This window comes from Balearica regulorum, chromosome 2 (assembly GCF_011004875.1).
Source record: "Balearica regulorum gibbericeps isolate bBalReg1 chromosome 2, bBalReg1.pri, whole genome shotgun sequence".
Taxonomy (NCBI): Eukaryota; Metazoa; Chordata; class Aves; order Gruiformes; family Gruidae; genus Balearica; species Balearica regulorum.
Window position 1 is genome coordinate 79,950,893 of NC_046185.1, and position 18,093 is coordinate 79,968,985.

At 47.8% G+C, this 18,093-nt stretch overlaps 1 protein-coding gene across 2 annotated transcripts; it reads right to left on the reverse strand.

The window, feature by feature from the left end:
- Positions 1 to 1,246: 1,246 nt before the first annotated feature.
- LOC104634087 (serine/threonine-protein kinase SBK2) lies at positions 1,247 to 13,324 on the reverse strand. 2 transcript variants are annotated; one of them, XM_075744802.1, is made up of 4 exons: positions 13,045 to 13,211; positions 5,454 to 5,655; positions 4,510 to 4,712; positions 1,247 to 4,255 (listed from the first exon to the last, which is right to left on the reverse strand). In XM_075744802.1, exons 1-4 carry the CDS (start codon positions 13,078 to 13,080, stop codon positions 3,686 to 3,688), a joined length of 1,011 nt encoding a protein of 336 aa, XP_075600917.1. In that variant the 5' UTR covers positions 13,081 to 13,211; the 3' UTR covers positions 1,247 to 3,685. The 2 variants fall into 2 exon arrangements, with proteins under 2 accessions (XP_075600917.1, XP_010298825.2); XM_010300523.2 differs by lacking the exon at positions 13,045 to 13,211 and adding an exon at positions 13,225 to 13,324 and having other exon boundaries at positions 1,248 to 4,255.
- Positions 13,325 to 18,093: the final 4,769 nt, after the last annotated feature.

Genomic DNA, 18,093 nt, shown 5'->3' on the forward strand with positions numbered 1-18,093 from the left:
CTCATAGGACATGCCTTCCAGCCCTATTACCAGCTTTGATGCCCTCCTCTCGATGTGTTCGAGGACCCTCACATCCTTTTTAAATGGTGGGGCCCAGAACTACACACAATACTCGAGGTGAGGCTGCACCAACGCTGAATACAGTGGGATAATCCCCTCTTTTGACGGGCTGGTTATGCTGTATTTGATGCACCCCAGGATGGGGTTTGCCGTCTTGGCTGCCAGGGCATGCTGCTGGCTCATATTGAGCTGCTGTCGATCAGCACCCCAGATCCCTTTCTGCAGGGCTGCTCTCCAGCCACTCATCTCCCAATTTATACTGGTGCATGGAAGTATAAAGAAGTGTAAGATCCACCCTGACCCTTCTTTTCTCCACGCTGAACAGTCCCAGCTCTCTCAGCCTGTCCTCCTGTGATGGTTTCTTTCTCTAGGCAAGAACTTTCATTACTGCAATGCTGTGGCTTACTTCAATGTGTTTGTCTCCAACCTCTCATGGTTGCTCTTGGACGTTTCTCAAATTGAAACAGGTCATTAGGAGCAGGTATTTTTTTCCCAGAATTCTACATCATAACCAAATCACTTCTCAGTCTTCCTAGTTTAGGTAGTTTAGTTCAGTTATTTCTTTAAGAAGACTTTCTTACAGCCCCAGCACAGTTCTTTTCTGAGTTGTCTCCAGCTTTCCAGCTTGCCTGTAAATGTGGTGCCATCCCCAGGATTGCCCTATGAGGCATCAAACACTGATCACTCACTTCTACTTCCTACACTCCTATTTAGGCCAGCAGGAATCTTGTTAGCTGCCTTCACTGGAGATTTAAGCACCCTGAGTGCCTGCCCCTCTTTAGCCCCACAAGGAGTCCATTAGCCTTTTTTGACAGAATAGCACAATGCGAACTCGTGTGATATTGCATATCCTCTATGACTTGCAAAATTTTTTCAGGAGTCCTTCTAGAAGGATGGGTTTTATTCTTACATGTTCCTATCCAAGTACATTTCTCCTGCCTGTAAGAAAATGTATTTTGTTTGAATACACCCAAATTACCAAGTTATCCAGATCTCTTTGAGTGGCCTGTTCCTCTTGCTGTTTATCGTCCTATTCGTGTTTGTGTCATCTGCAGGGGTTTACCTGCAGTGGTTTTGTATTTACCTTCAAATCATGGATGGAAATGTTGACCAGTTTTCATCCAACTATTGATCCCTGCAGAAACCAGCCAAAATAACCAAAGAGCATTCCCAACTGACAATTATTTCTTTTGTCCATTGAAAGTTCTCAGTTGATTTAATGTGTTTTATTGACTTTTCATAGTGCATCTTCTTAATACAGCATGCTGTAATTTTCTTCATATCAATAGGTCATGCCTCACAAAAATTGTGTACCATAACGCTATGAATTTACTTTATCAAACACAACTTTATTATCAAAGAGAACACTGAGTGTCACATTCAAAAAAAAGCCACGTTCCTGTTCTATAATTCTCTATTAGCAAGCACCTGTATCAGATTTTCCATTATTTTTCACTGGATAGTTGTCAGCTACCTGGCCTATAGATCCATTGATCTTAGGGCTTCTCCACTTTAAATACAGGAACTGTGTTGGTACCTTAACACTCCTCTGCTATTCCTACACTAATCAAAGAATAATTAAAGCCAAATCTAAGCAGGCCAGAGATGAGGAGCATTTATTATGTTTTTGGGTAATGAAAGATTCTAAGAAATGGAAGCAGACAGAAGAAAACTGCATCTTGACCAGGGTGAGCACAATGCTGGTTGATAAGGTAGATTGGGGAGTTGGAAGGAAGACACAAGGGATAAGTGATGCAGGAAAAGTACGGAAGAGTAGTATGGAGGTGATGTTGCTGAAAGAGGAATGAGCAAAAGGTGTTTATCAGGTGATAGACAGTAGAAAGGGAATGTTAGTGAGGAAGATTAGTAATGGTAAAATGTTAGTGGGTGAGAAGAAGTTGGAAAAAGAGAGCTGGAGGTTGGGGAACTACAGAAGAGTGTGTGCAGGAAAGGATGTGAGGTGAAAGAAAAGCTGGGATGCTAGAAAGTATGGTGCTGAAACAGTGCATTTTTAGAAGTTACAAAGACATTGAGAATGGAAGCTGAGCTGGAGATGTTTCCAGCAATAGGATCAGGCTAAGAGCTGGAAGGGATTACCAATATCATAATCCTGGGGACTGGAAAGAGGTAGCAAAGTAAGAAGAGCTTCTGACCCCTAATCCTCTCCTTGCTACCTCTTTCCAGGATTAAAATGTGCACCTAGAAGGACATTGGGGTATTAGGGGCGGGGTGTTGCTGGGGAAGGGTTAAAGTAATGATAAGAAATGGGAGAAGGAAGGTCTTCTAGAGGGGTAACCAGGCATCTAAAAGAGCGTGAAGGACTTTCTCTTAGGACCTGAAGGCAGTACAAGGGAAGAGGTGTACTTGGGCTGACATTGGATAGTCTTGGAAATGGTTCCTTGGCACTGAAGGATTCAGGAGAACAGGAGCAGGGAAGAAGTGGTATCGGAGGCTCATGCAGGGAGGGGCTGGGTCTATGAGGACGGAGCAGTCAGTCTGCAGGAGGATGAGGAGTGAGAGCAAGGTAATGGTGTAGGACTGCTGGGAGGTATCACTAGGGGAATTCTGCTGGGGTTATTTGTATGGATAAATTTATGCAACCTGTGGTTAGCATAACCTCCTCTGTTAGCCTTTCCTAGTGACGCCCAGGCCAACCACCCTCACAGTGCTACTTGTCTTCTCAGCTCAACCATACATGCAGATGTTTGTGGCAGTGAGCTCATCTTTCTACTTGCACCTAAGCCACTTGAGGAGGGAGAGGGGTGAATTGTGCTTCAGGACTGCCAGTATTTGCAGAAGGCCATTTTCCCGAGTGACAGGAACTAGAGGGGGACACTTGTGTAGACTGACAGACTCCTGCTGCTAACAACCCTCTGCGCAGAAGAGCCCGTCTGTCACCTAGCCCTGAACAGAAGAAAACGGGAGGAAATGCATGACAGTGGGCAGGTTACAATGTGCAATTCCCTGTGGCTTTCTCCAACACCCCACCTTCATGACTCCCACCATCTTCTCAACACCATCACCAGGCCCCATCTACCATCTGCAGCCACATGATGGGGGCTCCCCAGCACCTCCACCCCACCGGCCTGAAGCCACCCTTCGAGGGTCCTGGTGGATGCCCAGGCAGCATCCAGGGGTGGCCCCCGCCTTATGCATGTTGTCCTGAGATGGCCGCAGGTTCTGTCGTGCCCCTGCTGTCCCGCAGCAAGCAGGCCTCCACAGGCATTTTATCATGATGGAAAAAGACCCACATACAGAAACAAAAAAGTACATATTTGCTCTATTTCAAGAAAAGGCAGGTGCTGCAGCCACTAGAAAATGTCCTGGAGTCCCTGTGACCAGGAAGCGAGTGGGTGCTTCACATGCGGACAGTGGTTTCCAAGAGAAAGGAGATGTTTTCAAGCCCCAAGGAAGCACAAGGAGGTGGCACTTGGCAGCACTGAGCCATGGGGTGAGGACCATCAGCTGGGGAAGGAGCTTGGCTCCGTGGCAGCAGGGACAGTGCTGCAGAGAAGTTGCTCACTGGGTCACCATGGCCTCTCACACGTGGGCCACCGTGGTGCCACAGACCCGAAGCCCCTTGCAGGGTGAGACCTGCCTTTCCTCCCCCCATGGGGAGCGGGCTCTAGGGCTTCACCGCAGCCTCCTCACTGTGCCCGTCCTCCAGCCGCCAAGGGCAATCAACGTAGCGCAGCGCCCCGCTGACGGGGCTGCGCTTGGCGGGATCTAGGGCCAGGAGGCTCCGCAGCATCAGGGCAGCCTCAGCTGTCAGGCGTTTCCAGTGGCGGGGCAGGTCCTCCTCCAGACCTGTCTCCTGCCACAGCATGAAGTCCTCAAAGAAAGGGTCGTCTGGCAGGCTCTGCTCCCAGGGGAAGTAGCCAGTCAGCAGGCAGAAAAGCAGCACGCCGAAGGCCCAGGCATCCAAGCTGGTGTCGATGGGCAGCCCCTGGGCATCAGTGGTGTTGCTCAGCTCAGGGGCGGTGTAGGGGATTACCCCAGCCACCAGCTTGAGCTTGGTACCCTTGGGCCGCGTCAGTCCGAAGTCAGTCAGCTTGATGCGCCGACACTCGGGATCGAAAAGCAGCACATTCTCAGGCTTGACGTCACGGTACACGAGCCCTCGGCTGTGGATGAACTCCAACGCACTCACGAGCTGCTTGGCACACTGCTTAGCAGCTGGCTCAGGGATCCCATCCTGCACAGGGAGAGAGACAGGCCGTACGGCACACGCAGGGCACCTTGGCAGCCCTGCCAGCTGGGCCCTCACCTGCCTGCTCTGCACTGGGGAAGACCTTTGCATTTCTGGTCTTGCAAACCTGAAGATGCTTCAGTGCTGTAGACCCCAGAAAGACCCACAGCCCATTGCCTTTACCTCCCTCCGACCCAGCCAGCCTGCACAGGGACCAAACGCTATGGTCCCAGACCCCATGGCCTCGTAGCAGCACTCACCCGAGGTTTGATGATAGAGATGAGGTCTTTGTGCAGTGCTGGTTCATAGAGGAAGCCATAGTACTGGCTGGACTCGATGGCAATTCCAAACATGCCGATGATGGCAGGGTGGGTGGCAAGAGAGAGAGCTATGCAATATTCATACAGGAAGGTGTGCAGCTTGGTACTGGCTTTGGGTAGCAGCTTGAGAGCCATAGGAGTCCCTGGGGATGGGGAGAGTGGATTAGACTCCCCTGAAGGTCACTCACACCAAGGCCAGAGGCAGCACTGAGCAGCCATGGTCCAGACACTCACAGCCACAGGGAGGTCTCTGGCCTGAAGCTTTGTGTGGATATATCCTATGGACACCAGATATGGGAGCCGGCACTGTTGCTGGTGTGAGTTTTGAGCCAGTCAGTGCATGCACAGGAGCACTGGGCAGAGCAAGGGAAATTCAGGCTACGTAGGCGCATCTGTCTGAGCTGGAACTAATGGGGAAGAGTGGTGTCACGGCTCTGTGGGCAATCACAGGCCTTAATAGCCTTGGCCAACCCCACCTAGAACCTCTGCTCACACCTTCTGTCAATGGGCCTTAGGGTACCATTTAAGCTCAGGCTTAGGGCTTCACTCGCTACCTGAGCTGTGTGGTAGGATTGCTGGTTTCCAGCTCTATCACACCCATGCCAGTGCCTAGCCTATTGATCCTGACTTGTGGATTGACTTCTTGGCTTGACCTTGGACCTGCCTCATCACTATAACCTTGCCTGATGTTCTGGCCTGCCCCTGGGCATCATCTGCTCCCTGGATAGGTGCAATGGGATAGTCCCCGGCTGGGGAGGTCCCTGTCCTGCCGGTCTCCCTGGGGACTCCCCACCATGTCTGGTGCCTGGCGCCAAGGAGCCACCAGGCCACCCAGCGAGTGGAGAGGAGGCAAGGCACAGTAGTTCATAGGGCACAGTCCTTACCTCTCTGCCTGTGGGTCACTAGCATCACGTGGCCATACTTGCCCCTGCCCAGCTCCCGAATAACCTCATAGTGCTCGGCCACCTCGGTGCGCACCAGGCTCTGAGCTGTGATCTCCAGGAGCTCATCTAGCACGGTTGGTGCCGCTGTCCCTGCTGCTGCCATTGCCGCAGTCGCAGCTGAGCTCTCGGCCATTGCTGAGTGCTGCAGAAACACCACAGCTCAAGTCAGGAATATCACAACATGCACAGAGAAAACCAGATAGGACACGCTACGTAAACCATGCCATGCCAGGGGATGTTTCTGCCACTTGGAGCCTGAGCACCCTCGCAGCTGTGCTAGAGTTGAGCTTGTGCTTTTACACAGTACACCTCTGGGCAAAGCCCCTCATCATATAAAAGGTCCCTTTATTGCAGGGAAACTCCTTCAGCCCTCTAATCCTTTCTGGCCTCCAGATAGATGATTGAGTCTCTCAAATTGGGGCTTCTCATTTCAAAGACCTGGCTCACCTTTCTGTTTCAGCTATACTAAAATTTCACCTCCTCCTATTCTAGTCTCCAAGGTGTTAGGCAACAAGGAAAACATTAAGAGTCCCAGATTATCAAGCATGACCCAGTCCTCTTGCTCTCCTTAGTCTACTGCAGCAAGACCATGTTTTTCTAATCAGAAACCCACCTCTACTGCTTACTGAAGAAAGTCCTTGAGGTAGCAGCAGAGACAGATCAGCCCCTTAGGCAGAGGCACAGCTAGCCCATGACAAAAAAGGGATTACTAGTTAGAGGCAGTGTACTCCAAGCAAGTCAAAGGGAGCTCAGTATCTGACAAGCCTGCTGACATTTCTGACCCAAAGTCACTCACCTGTGCAGCCAAGAAACTTAGGCAGGAAGGAAGCTCGGACATCACTGACATTTGGAGCTACAGCCAGCTGCTTCAGACCCATTTCAGGGGAATGCTTTTTCAGTTCCCCCAGCCAGCTACAAGGCAGCATTTTAATGCACCTGTGGCACCACTGTCCCCCTAACTACCTGCCTGTGCTCTGAACACAAGTGCCCCGGGCCTGGGAGCCCCTCGTGGCTTTGGAGCAAGGTTACAGAACCAGAGTCACAGGATGGTTGAGGTCAGAAGGTACCTCTGGAGATCACCTAGTGCAACCTCCCGCACAGAGGAAGGTTAACTAGACCAAGTTGCTCAGGACTGTATCCAGTCCAGTTCTGAATATCTCCAAGGATGGAGACTCCACAACTGCTCTGGACAACTTGTTCCAGTGTTCAATCACTTTATGGTAAAAAGTTTTTTTTCCCATGCTTAAATAGAAATTCTGTATTTCAGGCCCACTGCCTCTTATCCTGTCACTCAATATCACTCAATATCAGAAGACTCTGTCTCTGTCTTTTTTACAGGTATTTATACACATTAATAAGGTGATCCCCTCGAGCCTTCTCAAGGCTAAACAAGTCCCAGCTCTCTTAGCCTCTCCTTGTATGAGAGCTGCTCCAGTATCTTAATCATCTTCATGGACTGGATTCGTTCCAGTATGTCCACATACCCCAGAACTGGACCCACTACTTCAGATGTGGCCTCGCTGGTGCTGAGTAGAGAGGAAGAAACACGTCCCTCTACCTGCTGGTAACACTTTGCCTAATGCAGCCCAGGATGCAACCCAAGAGCCTGGGGGTTGCACCATTCTTGGATATGTCTTAAACAGTATGCAATGAGACAGAGCTCTGGTGTAAAACCAATGGCTCACCTCTGCACCTACAAACTCAGGATTTCTTCCCATGAAACATTCTGGCTCACATGATGCCTTTTGGGGGAAGGAATAGGACCTCATGTGGCTAAAAAAGGAAGATGGCATCCTGGGAATATGAGTGGGAGCAGAAAAAATGAATTAGTTTTTACATTGCTTTCTCTGTGACCAGAGCTTATTACAGTTCCTTCAACTTCCAGCCCCCACTGCTGCTAAATCCAGTCATCCTTAACAATCCAGTACTTTAGCAACAGGATTATTTAAACCTAGGAAAACTATAAAAAGGCTAGATTTGTACAGAAGACTGGCACTACTTGTGGGAGAGTTCCCCTTCCTTTTGCCTTCCCTTCTCTCCTAGACTGCATTGCTAAACCTTATCCAATTCAGAAGTACCAAGTAATTGTCCATGCTTTTCTGCAAAGGCTTTGGCTTGGTGTGAGAGCCAACAGCAGTCAAAGTTAGTACAGACTAGTAGGGAGTTCAACAATGAACAAATGCCTGCATGGGAGGGGATAAATGCAAGGCTGGGAAGAAAGCCGGTCTGGAAAGTATTTTAGAGATTTTGCTTTGATGACCTCCTGTTTGCTGCCCAGCCGGCACAGCCTGTGAAATTCCACACAGCAAGGGCATCACAGAACCCGCAAACAGACCCACTCTGCCACTGACATTTCCAAACTGGTGTTGCCACATTTAGGTGTTAAAATGAATAGCTGAAAAAAAAAACCAAAACCCAAAACTTTTAAAGAGTCCTAGCTAGTAATATAGAGAAAAAACTTAAAATGTAATAAACCTTTGAAAGACATGGACCTCGCCTTGATATTAGATAAGCTAAAGCCACACTAAATAGGGAGTGGAACAACAGGATAGATGTCTGCTTGTCTTGTGCAGAACACATTGGATTTATATTTGTGAAAAAAATACCAGAAGATCTCTTCTGTAAGACAGTGTTTCTCCTACACCAAATTCATGGCCATATACAATTCACGATCTTTCCAGATAACTTAATTTCTCAAACATTGAGTTAGATAAAATTTCTTCTCTTGTAAGCTGGCCACCTGTCAGTGCTATCTAACCCAAAGATAAGAATCTTCTTGCTGTATCCACTTAATGTATTATTCAATAATGATATAATTTTAAAATATCTATTCTTTAATCTGTTTTGATTCGTATTGAATTATTTATTGTATGATTCATCTATTCTATTTTTATATGATTCATTGCTTTTCTCCTATTTACTGTCTGAAAACTTGCTTTTGTGAATGGGAGGACATGCTTCTCTCTGTATTCTTGGTTCTCACTCCAGGTTTGGGAGTCAAAACATTTCAGTCCATGAGCTTTTGCAATAAAATAATCCAAAAAACTCTTGTGCCCTTCCACTCCCCATTTCAAGTGAAGTGCAATATAGATGGCAAGGATCCTTACTTCTACGCTTGGCCCCACTGGCATGGGAGGACAGATTGTCTGGGTACAGAGTGGAGCATCTATGTGAAATAGCCAGCTTGGAAAACTAGATCAGCCAGAGGATATGGATAGAGTGTCTCGAGGGACAGTGACAATCCTGTGGGTCTGATCAGGGCTCCGTATGAAGGAAGCTGCAGCCGCAGTCACTCCAGGGCAGTCTGCAGGCTTTGGCCCTTGCTGCCCTTGAGGAAATTGATGGACACAGTCCATACTTTCTCTGAGGTACCGCTGCCACTAGCTAGGAAGCTAAGTAAGGGCCAAATTTGGGTCACCACTAAGTACAGTGTACCTGAGTGCTCTGCACCTACCTCTGTTACCTTCTAGAGTGCCATTTGCCCTTTGCAGAGTGACAAGCACTGGGGAGAAGGCCACCAAGACCCCGGCCAGGATGCACTCACCATTTGGCTGTGCTATATGGAAGGCAGCAGGCAGGGTCCTTCACAAAATTGTTCTTTCCTCCACTATACTTGCTGTGCTTCACCCCTGCTAGAGGTCCTGTTTCCAGACTGTCAACGTGTAAGAAACCCTAATTCCCCAAAAAAGTCTCTAATTACAGCAGCAAGAAATTCACATCCTTTCCACCATCGGGAGATGCTTCCAAACTTCTTGAGGAGCTGAGGAGGAGCTAGCCTGTGGAGATACAGTGTCTTGGTCTAGGTAATGTCATTCTGGTTCTTTAACCAAAATGGTTTATATATTTGGTCCAGAAAAGTACTTCATACATGTCAAGAGCCAAAGAGAGTGTAATGTCTGTATAACAGAGACAGTGCTATGATGACAGAATCACAGAGGTATTTAGGCTGGAAGGCACCTCTTGAGATCCCAATTCCCCTGCTCAAGCAGCAGCTGTTGAAGCAGATTATCTAGGAAGGTGTCCAGTCAGGTTTTTAACATCTCCACAGATGCAGACTCCACAACGTCCCTGGGCAACCTACCACACTATTTGACTACCCTCACAGAAAAAAAAAAAAAAAAAAAAAAAGAAGAAAAAAAAAAAAAGTATTTTCTTGTGTTTAGCTGGTATTCCTTGTGTGTTAATTTGTGCACATTGCCTCTTGTCCTGTCAATGAGCACTACTGAGAGTCTGGCTCCCTTTTCTTCATTCCCTCTCATCACGTATTTATATACACCGATAACATCCCTTCTGAGCCTTCTGTTTTCCAAGCTGAAGACTTTCAGCTGTCTCAGCTTCTCTTTGTATCAAAGATGTCCCATTAAAAATGGCCTTGAGCATGTGGCATGTAGGGTCCATTTTCTTGTCTGACCTTCTACAAAGCTTTAACCCAAACCAAGTAACCAACAAAATTTGGGGCACCTCTTACAAAAAGTCATGCGAGTTTGATCCAAAGACAAACTTTGGTCAACTATAAAAGCCAGTGTTAACATTCTTGCTGTTATGTATTTATATGATATCTTAATCTGAATTTACCTAACCTGCTACTGAAGTTTTTCAGCTAGAGAAAAGAGTTTTTTAGTGGCTGTTATAGTTCTCCTGACTCTTGTAGGGTTTATGTGCACTGTGGTCAGAGGTACTACCATAGCCTATGAGAACATATTTTAAACTACTTAGATTGAGTAAAACTAGCAGGGTACAGCCTGAAACTCAGGCTATGTATTTAAACACTTAGGCTTCGCAAACCATCTGGCACACTGTGCTTCTGTAGTGCCCATGTCAGTTAGTTTAAAAACAGATAGGATGCTTCCAGAAATTGTAGTCACATTTTGAATTTTGAATAAACATCTCCAAGCTCTGTGATCAAGACACCTCTCAGACTTCTTATTAGTTAAATGCCTTCAAACAACCTTCTGCCCAATTCTCAAACCAAGGCCTTTTCTCCAGCTCTCTGATCTGTTTTATGACTCTTTTCTGAAGCCTCACCATTATTTCTGCCCATCCGTGTTAAAACACCAACTGCTCCTTGGGGAATGCCTCCTGTGATGCCTTCAGCTAGAATTACCCTCTGCCTCATGCTGTGGCCCCAAGATCTCTTTTTCCAGGAATACCACACTGAAAAGCTGCACTACCTTATACATCCATTATGACTCCAGAGTTTTTCCAAATTACTGGGGGTTTGGGGGGGAAAAACTCCACTTTCTGTGTGTTGCCTGCCTTGTTTCTACCTGAATACTTTTGCACCACCTTTAATAAAGCACATTTTGCTCAAAGGGACTTAGCGTATCAAGTAATTCAGATCATTTTGTTTCTCTGTTGTGACCAAACCACCACATTCATTTCTGTCTAGGGGCTGTGTAAGGACTCCATCTGTGGGGGGTTTCCCATCAACCTCTAAATTGTTGGCAGGAGTTTGGAGCAGTTCTCAGCCTGGTACTGGTTCGTACAGCACCTGCCAGAAACGTCCCATTCACTGATCGTTCTCTGAAAGCTATCTGTACAAATTCATCCTGGCATTGGTCAAAATCAATAAGCCACATATTTTTAATTCACATTTTAAAAATAAGCCCAGTATAGTGGAAATTATTGCATTTTATTGGTATCCTCACCCTACACAATTAATTTTGGTAAATCCTAACTCTGTTATAATACTTTTACCTTTGTCAATGATCTAGAAGCAAGCACTGAAATCATCCAGAAAATGTTTGCAAATGACACAAAATGGATTTGGGTAGATAATGCATTGCTTGATCAAACTAGTCCATGAACGTACACACAAAAAAAAGTGTTTGAAACCACAAAAGAAGTCAGGAGTTTAGTCTGGCATTGAGTGACAGGGAGGAAAAAAAAAAGGACATGTCATATTAATCAGACAAATCTAACTTCTTCATGCTGCTTTTTAGTTAAAAGGGCACTGTGTAAACCCAAAAATGTAGATCTGGTATAGCCTCACTTCCTTTGCAGGCCTTAATATGTAGGATGATACAGAATTGCACTAGAAATAATCTACAGTGGTATAGATACACATCTTAATGATACAGATACAAGTCTAAGATAATAATGGTACAAGGGTTGCAGATTCCACTTTTGCATTCACTCTGCTGAAGAGAATGCCCAAAAAGAATCAGATGCAGGAAATATCAGCAGTGAGAGGCAAAGTAGCATTTTCCAGATGGTAAATTAAGAAAATAAGCTTCACTGTAAACAAAAAAATAGATATAGCCATTCAGCTTTACATAGACTAAGACAAATTATAACAAAAGAACAGATCTGTTCTGAAACTATGTGCCCCTTACAGTGAACTCTAGTTTCTGCAGAGGTTCCTACATACAGATGTCCTGAGACAGTCTGAAATTTAATCTCTGAAAATCAGCTGAGTTAGGAAAGCTGTATTTCTGAAGAGCTGGCCACCTGCTAATGATTTCTGCACTAGAATTGAGAATATCGTGCACCAGTGGATTTTCTATTTTTATTAGAAATGCATTCCTTCCATTTGCTCTGCTTTGCATTCTTCTTTATCTAATTTTTTTACATTTTTTGAATGTTAAAAATATACTGATGTGAAAGCCTGGTTTCCTTAGGGTAAATTTCCTGAACTCTTTTGGAGGCCAGCTGATGGGTCAACAGAATTAGCTATTGGATGTTTTCTGTCTTTTTAATGGCATCGGTGAGGCCACAGTTCAGCAAGCTAACGCTGATGTCCACAGTTTGACAGAAAAAGGACCAGAGAAGAACCATGAGAAGGACAACAGGGCTGACAATTACAGGAAAAACTTCCAAGGGAGTGATCTTAGCTTATCAAACAGATAGCAAAAAGAAGTGACTCTATCATGTGTATGTGCGATTGTGGGTACTCGAATTTCACTAAAGAGGGCTCTCCCAAACAAGTGAAAACATTATAGTAAAGCCAATAGCTGAAGCTGAAATGAGGCCATTTCAGACTTCAGTTGTGGTGCAGATTTTGGAAGAAGGATATTTGCCCCTAAAAGTCTCATGAAACAGTATGGAAGAATATCCTTCCACCTCTGGAACTCTTAACTCAAGAATGGTGCTTTTTTTTTTTTTTCCCCCTAAAAGGTCCACTCTAGCGCAAACCACGTTTAATACAGGCAAGGGATCAGAACAGATTATCATAGTGGTTGTTTCTGGCCTTATTGCTGATAGATTTATGAGCTTCTTTCTAAAACTGGTCAGCAGCCTAGTGCTTAATCTCACTGCGGAGAATCGCATGACTGTCCCCGTAGCAGAACTGCCTATTGCTGTTCTTGGGCAGAAACACCCAGCAGCCTGCCCGGGCAGAGCCCGTGAGCCTCTCCCCAGCAAGCAGTATCCACAATCAGCAGCCTCCTCGGACAGGCATCGGCAGCAATCTCGCAGGGACGAAGCCACATCACACCCTCCTCCCAACCAACCAGCCGGTACCGTGGCACCATCCCACTGGACACAACCAGACACAAAGCAACCTTTTGGGGCAGAGCCACCACAAGCTCACCATCAACCAGATGTGGGAAATGGGTACGCTCCACATTGTTCTGGTACGCTACGCCGGAGTGTCCAAAAAGAGTTTGTGAGGGGTGGGTGCCCTTTCACACGCCTGTCCAGTCTCCTTCATCCTGCCACGGCTGTAACTTCTCTTCCCACGATCCCTCCCCGTCCGTACCAAGCCTCTCACCTTCTCCAGCAGCGCAGCGCTGCCGGCCGGCCGTGGACTGCCTCGCTTCCCCCACTGCAGCCTCTGCGCTGGGTTCAGCCTGCGCCGAGCAGCCGGAGGGGGCTGCCAGGCATTACTGGGCTAAGCGTGACGCTCCGCCCCTTCCCCATGTCTCTGGTCCTGGGGACACTCTGCCTCCCTGCTGAAGGTGACCTCTGGGAGGGAAGAAAAGAGGGGGAACTCGGGGAGGAAGGGTGCTATCCATCTTCCCTGTTTATAGAGGGGGAGGTGTTGCAGGGATCGGGGTGGGGTTGTTGTTTCAGCTCTAGCCATACCATCATAAGCCCCAGGGACCCTTTGGCAGACCCACCCTTTTCAGCCATTCACTCCAGCTTGGGCTCTCATCACAGCTGAGGGAGCAAAGCAGCGTGTCCTTGCATGGTCCCTGAGCTGGGGCTGTGCCAAGCGAGAGTACAGCTGTAATGGCAGGGCTCAGAACAACCGTGGGCTGCCAACGCTTGCTCTTGGCCACCAAAGGGCCAAAGACATGTCAGTCACAACTGCCTGTGTCAGTGAGCATCAGAGACCAGCACACACCATAGCTGGTTCAAGGTCCCTTCATGGGGCCTGGTGGGTCAGGCTCCTCACACATGCCGGTACTACAGAGCATTATGGAGAAGGTGAAATTATTACTGCTAACTACAATGACTTGCAGGCATTTCACTTAACCTCAGTATCTCCACCCAGACTACATTAGTCCTCTTTCTTCCACTTGAGCGTGGAGAGAAAAGCAACCTTTGGGGAACATGCAGGTCCTAGACCTTGGCTCTGAAGCACAGGGGTTTGCTCACAAGGAGATGAATCAATTTGATTATTGGAAGCAGTGAAGCATGCAGCTGTGACACTCCTGTGTCACTGACCTCCCTGTTCCCTGGAGCTGGAGCCATGCAGGGGACCCACAAGGCACCTGATGAGCCTCTGTGCTCCCTCCAGACTGAGAGGACAGAGGTGAAAGATGCTCTAACAGAGGAGAGCAGAGGAGCCCCCATAACCAGAAGTAGTCTGGGTCTCCAGCACAGGACTGAACCTTCTTCACAAAGAATCTTGCAAAAAACAGTAAGTCAAAGTCAGCTGCGGATCTCCACACATCCTTCAGGCAAACTGTAGGCAACCATTGGAGGTGAATGGAAGAGGAAAAGTGGAAGAGAGGAAGAATTTCAAGTGGGTATTAATGACACTTCTGTTCAGAATGCCTAATATTGTCCACTGCAAAGACTCCTTTCAGATGCATATTTATGCTTTGTGACACACAGAAGCATTGGGGATGGCCTATGATATCTAACAACCAATACGTTATGAAAAATGCATCCTTCTCCTCCTCTGAATTATTGTTGGGTTTAGCATGATAAATATCCTGCCCCTTGCATGCCTGGCTCAGAATAGGCAGCACACAGAAAAATAATGGAATGTGAACAGACCCAAGAGCCAGACATGGCAGCCAGTGTCACAAAGTCATAGTAGTGACAACTGCATGAGGAACAGCTGGACTGAAGCAGTTGCAGTGAAGGGACCTAGTCAAGAAGGACTCTCCCACACCTCTTTAGTCCTTCCTTCTTTTCCTTGCCATATACACAGCCTGTTTCACTCCCATCAGAATAGGAGCAGTTCTTCAAGTACATACTGCACACAACTCTAAAGGATCAGGGTTGAATTCTAGTGCTCAAAAGTAGACAATGCCAGATGTATGGTTGCAGCTGGAATGCTGTCCCTTCAAAGAGAAATCCACTAGACTCCAACAAGTACCTGAGGAGCCACTGAGGGGACAGGCTGCTCCAATACACCACTAGCAGGACACTCAGTTTGTCAAGTGTTGGCCTTAGTGTGAACCCTTTCTCTGCAATATTCCTGGCCAGTGACACTGGTGATTTCCAGAGAAGGTGAGTTCGGTGGACAAGTCTGTACTCCTGTTTCAGAGTTACCCAACCCCACATAGCTCCTTAGTTTCCATTCTGCACTATCAAAAGTGCCAACAGCATCTAGGGTGATGAAAGATTTGATGCCCATTTGGACCCAAGAGAGCACTCTTTGACACCACACTGGTATGGAGGCTTATCAGCAGGGACATATGTGAGAGAAAGCTGCCGAAATAGGAACATCAAGCTCCTTTACCAGGACCTGCAATGACACTGCTCTTTTAATGTTATAGTCTATGGCTATAGCCAGGTTGTCTATACATATTTGAACTGACCATAAGAAGCTTTTCAGAGTAGTCATGATCCCTTCATTTCCAGCACTCAATTTGGTTCAGCCCTTGTCAGAACCAGCTTTGTCCCTGATGCTGGAGTGGGAATAGCTCTTTGACTTTCTCCATTGCTTTTTACTTCTTCTTCTGTTAATAATTCTGTGAGCTGCCAACACTCCTCCCCTCCAGCCTCAGCAGGCAGGCAAGCAAGTCCATCTGCAGGGTGCTACAGGGTGAGGCCTGCCTCCTGGATGGAGAGCTGTGGCCCTGAACTCTCCTCGGCACAGACAGGGTGCTCAGAGGAGTCCACCAGCTGCACAGACCATTTGTGCTCTGAGGTCATTCAGCGCTACCCCATTGCTGAGGAATCTGCTGGCCGCCTTCCTGACAGCGCCGTACATTGTCCCACCTCGCCTGCCAGCTAACACAACACACTCATGCTGAGCCCAGACCCTGCTCCCCAAGAGGTCCTTCTCAACCATGCTCCCCAGCTTCGGCAGGGCCCCTCCCACCTGAGACCTCTGGTCACCCACTGACCACCATATCTGCTTCAAAACACCCTGACCAGTCCCATTTCAGCCACCTCCCTTCATGTTGCTGTTGGATGCATGAGATGCAGAATGGTTGCAAGAGGCAGTGCTAATACTTTGGTACCCAAAAGCATTGATCCCAATGTCTTGCGGCAATGCTGGGACAGTGCCCTTCCACCCCAGTACAGGAACAGGGACTCAGAATAGCTCACAACCTTTTATGTTGTGATCTCTCCCAGCCTGTCCTCCAGGGCTTTAAACAATATACAATATCCCGTATCCAAGATGCACATCAGCCTTCTCTCTGAAGCTCAATGACTTATTTGTCACCACAGGTACAGCTAGGGACTGTCCGGGTGGCAGCTCATCTTGCAGTGCCCACCCTAGCCTGGTGAGATGGTGCCGTCACAGCAGACTGAGTAGTCTGGGGCTCTGGATGGCTTGGAGGCAGATCCTGGGAAGGGTTGCAGTCGGGCTTTGCAGGAGAAAAGGCTGGACTCGTGGAGGAAGAGTGGGACTTTGGTGGTGGGGCAAGGACAACATGCTTTGCTGGGAAAGCTCCTTTCTGCCAAGGCAGAGAGAGGTGCCAACTGCTCCTAAGTGACAGGGACCCAGGAGACAAGGGAGATAATAAGGATGGCAGGGCAGAGGCTTGCCAGTCAGGGCTTGTCCCATGGTGTCCCACAACATGGGAGCACAACGCAGGAGCAGGGTAGGCCCAGGTATGGGAGTTGGGTACAGCTGAGAGTCCAGATCATCAGGTGAGTTTGTGGTGACAAAGCAGGTCCCAGGTCTAGCTGACAAGTTGATCTTCAGGTCAAGGTCAGTCCCAATGGTGGTAGCCAATGCCAGACACGGTCCGGTGATTGCCAGGCAGGTCTGAGGTCAAGCCAGGAATGACTTCCTGTCAGTACATGTGTCAAGGTCCAGACAAACAGCATCCATGGACAGAAACAGCCATGAAAAGGTGGAGACGGACCACGATCCAGCTCCGGCAGGGAATAAAAGCCCAGGACTGAGTTGAAATGGGGCTCCTGGTCCCATGGGCAAAGGTTGCAGATGGAGGCTGAGGTGAGGCTGGTCAGGGCCATCAAGCGCCCTTGGGGCAAAGCATAATGATGGCTCCTGCCTACCTCTCAATTTTTAAGCAGCTTCACGTCTGCCTCTAGGAATGGGCTGGAAGACAAAGGATGCTTCCGCTCCCCGAGGAAGGCTGATCCCTCCTGTACTACCTCACCTCATTTCTACAGCTTCATCTGCACAGGGTAGCAGGCCAGCACCATGCAAAGCATCTTCCACAACCACCCACCAGGGACCACTGCTGCTGGGACGTTGTCCCCAGTGTCAGTGTCTCACTGCACGTGGGCTTCTCCTGGGGATATCCACAAAATTGGGAGGGAGATGCCCCCATGGGGTGTGAGCAGCGAATGCCTGCTTTCTGACAGGTCTGGGTGGCCAGGGAGATGAGAGCACATTTTGTGCTTGTGGGTGCACATTTTGGGCACACAAGTCAGCTGGGCTGTGGCGCTGGCCGGGAGCATTGCAGCATCACAGTGCCAGGAGGCCCCTCTTGAGGCCAGTTTGTGCTTCCCAGTGCCTACCTCGGGGCTGCTTCAGCCAGGATTATTCCTAGAAAAAAGTTTTGTCCAATTTTCTCTGAAAGATATCCAGTGATATGGGCTCCCGGCTGCCTGCAACACTGCCTTCTTATCTAAAGAAAAGATGACAGAGGAGAGAAGCTGTAATAGCTATAATAAATAGGTATAATAAAACCTTAAGGGGAATAAATAAGATGAAAATAAATTACTGCTCGCTGTCTCTTCAAAAGACAAGACACAGGAACTAGAGGCAGGTCCAAAACAAACACAAGGCTTCCTCATGCAGCACACCTTCAGCCATGGACACCTTGCCTCAGGAGAGCATGGGTAATAAATGTTTATGTGGTTTCATAAAATAACTGGATGGAGACGGTGCAGAGGAAAACCATAATTAAATACAAAGATTCAACATCTCAGACTGCTGGAGGCTAGGAGGATATTTGGGTGATTTACTAAATACTTCCTTGCTCTCATATCTTCCACAAGGAATTTGCCACTGGATGGTCTCACAGCCAGGATT

Excerpts from the sequence above, each read along its gene's own strand:
- LOC104634087 (XM_075744802.1), bottom strand. The coding sequence starts at position 13,080 with ATGTGGAGCGTACCCATTTCCCACATCTGGTTGATG. Across the intron at positions 5,656-13,044 it reads TTTCCCACATCTGGTTGATG|CACTCAGCAATGGCCGAGAG; the intron begins GTGAGCTTGTGG and ends GTGTTTCTGCAG. Across the intron at positions 4,713-5,453 it reads AGTGACCCACAGGCAGAGAG|GGACTCCTATGGCTCTCAAG; the intron begins GTAAGGACTGTG and ends CCCCATCCCCAG.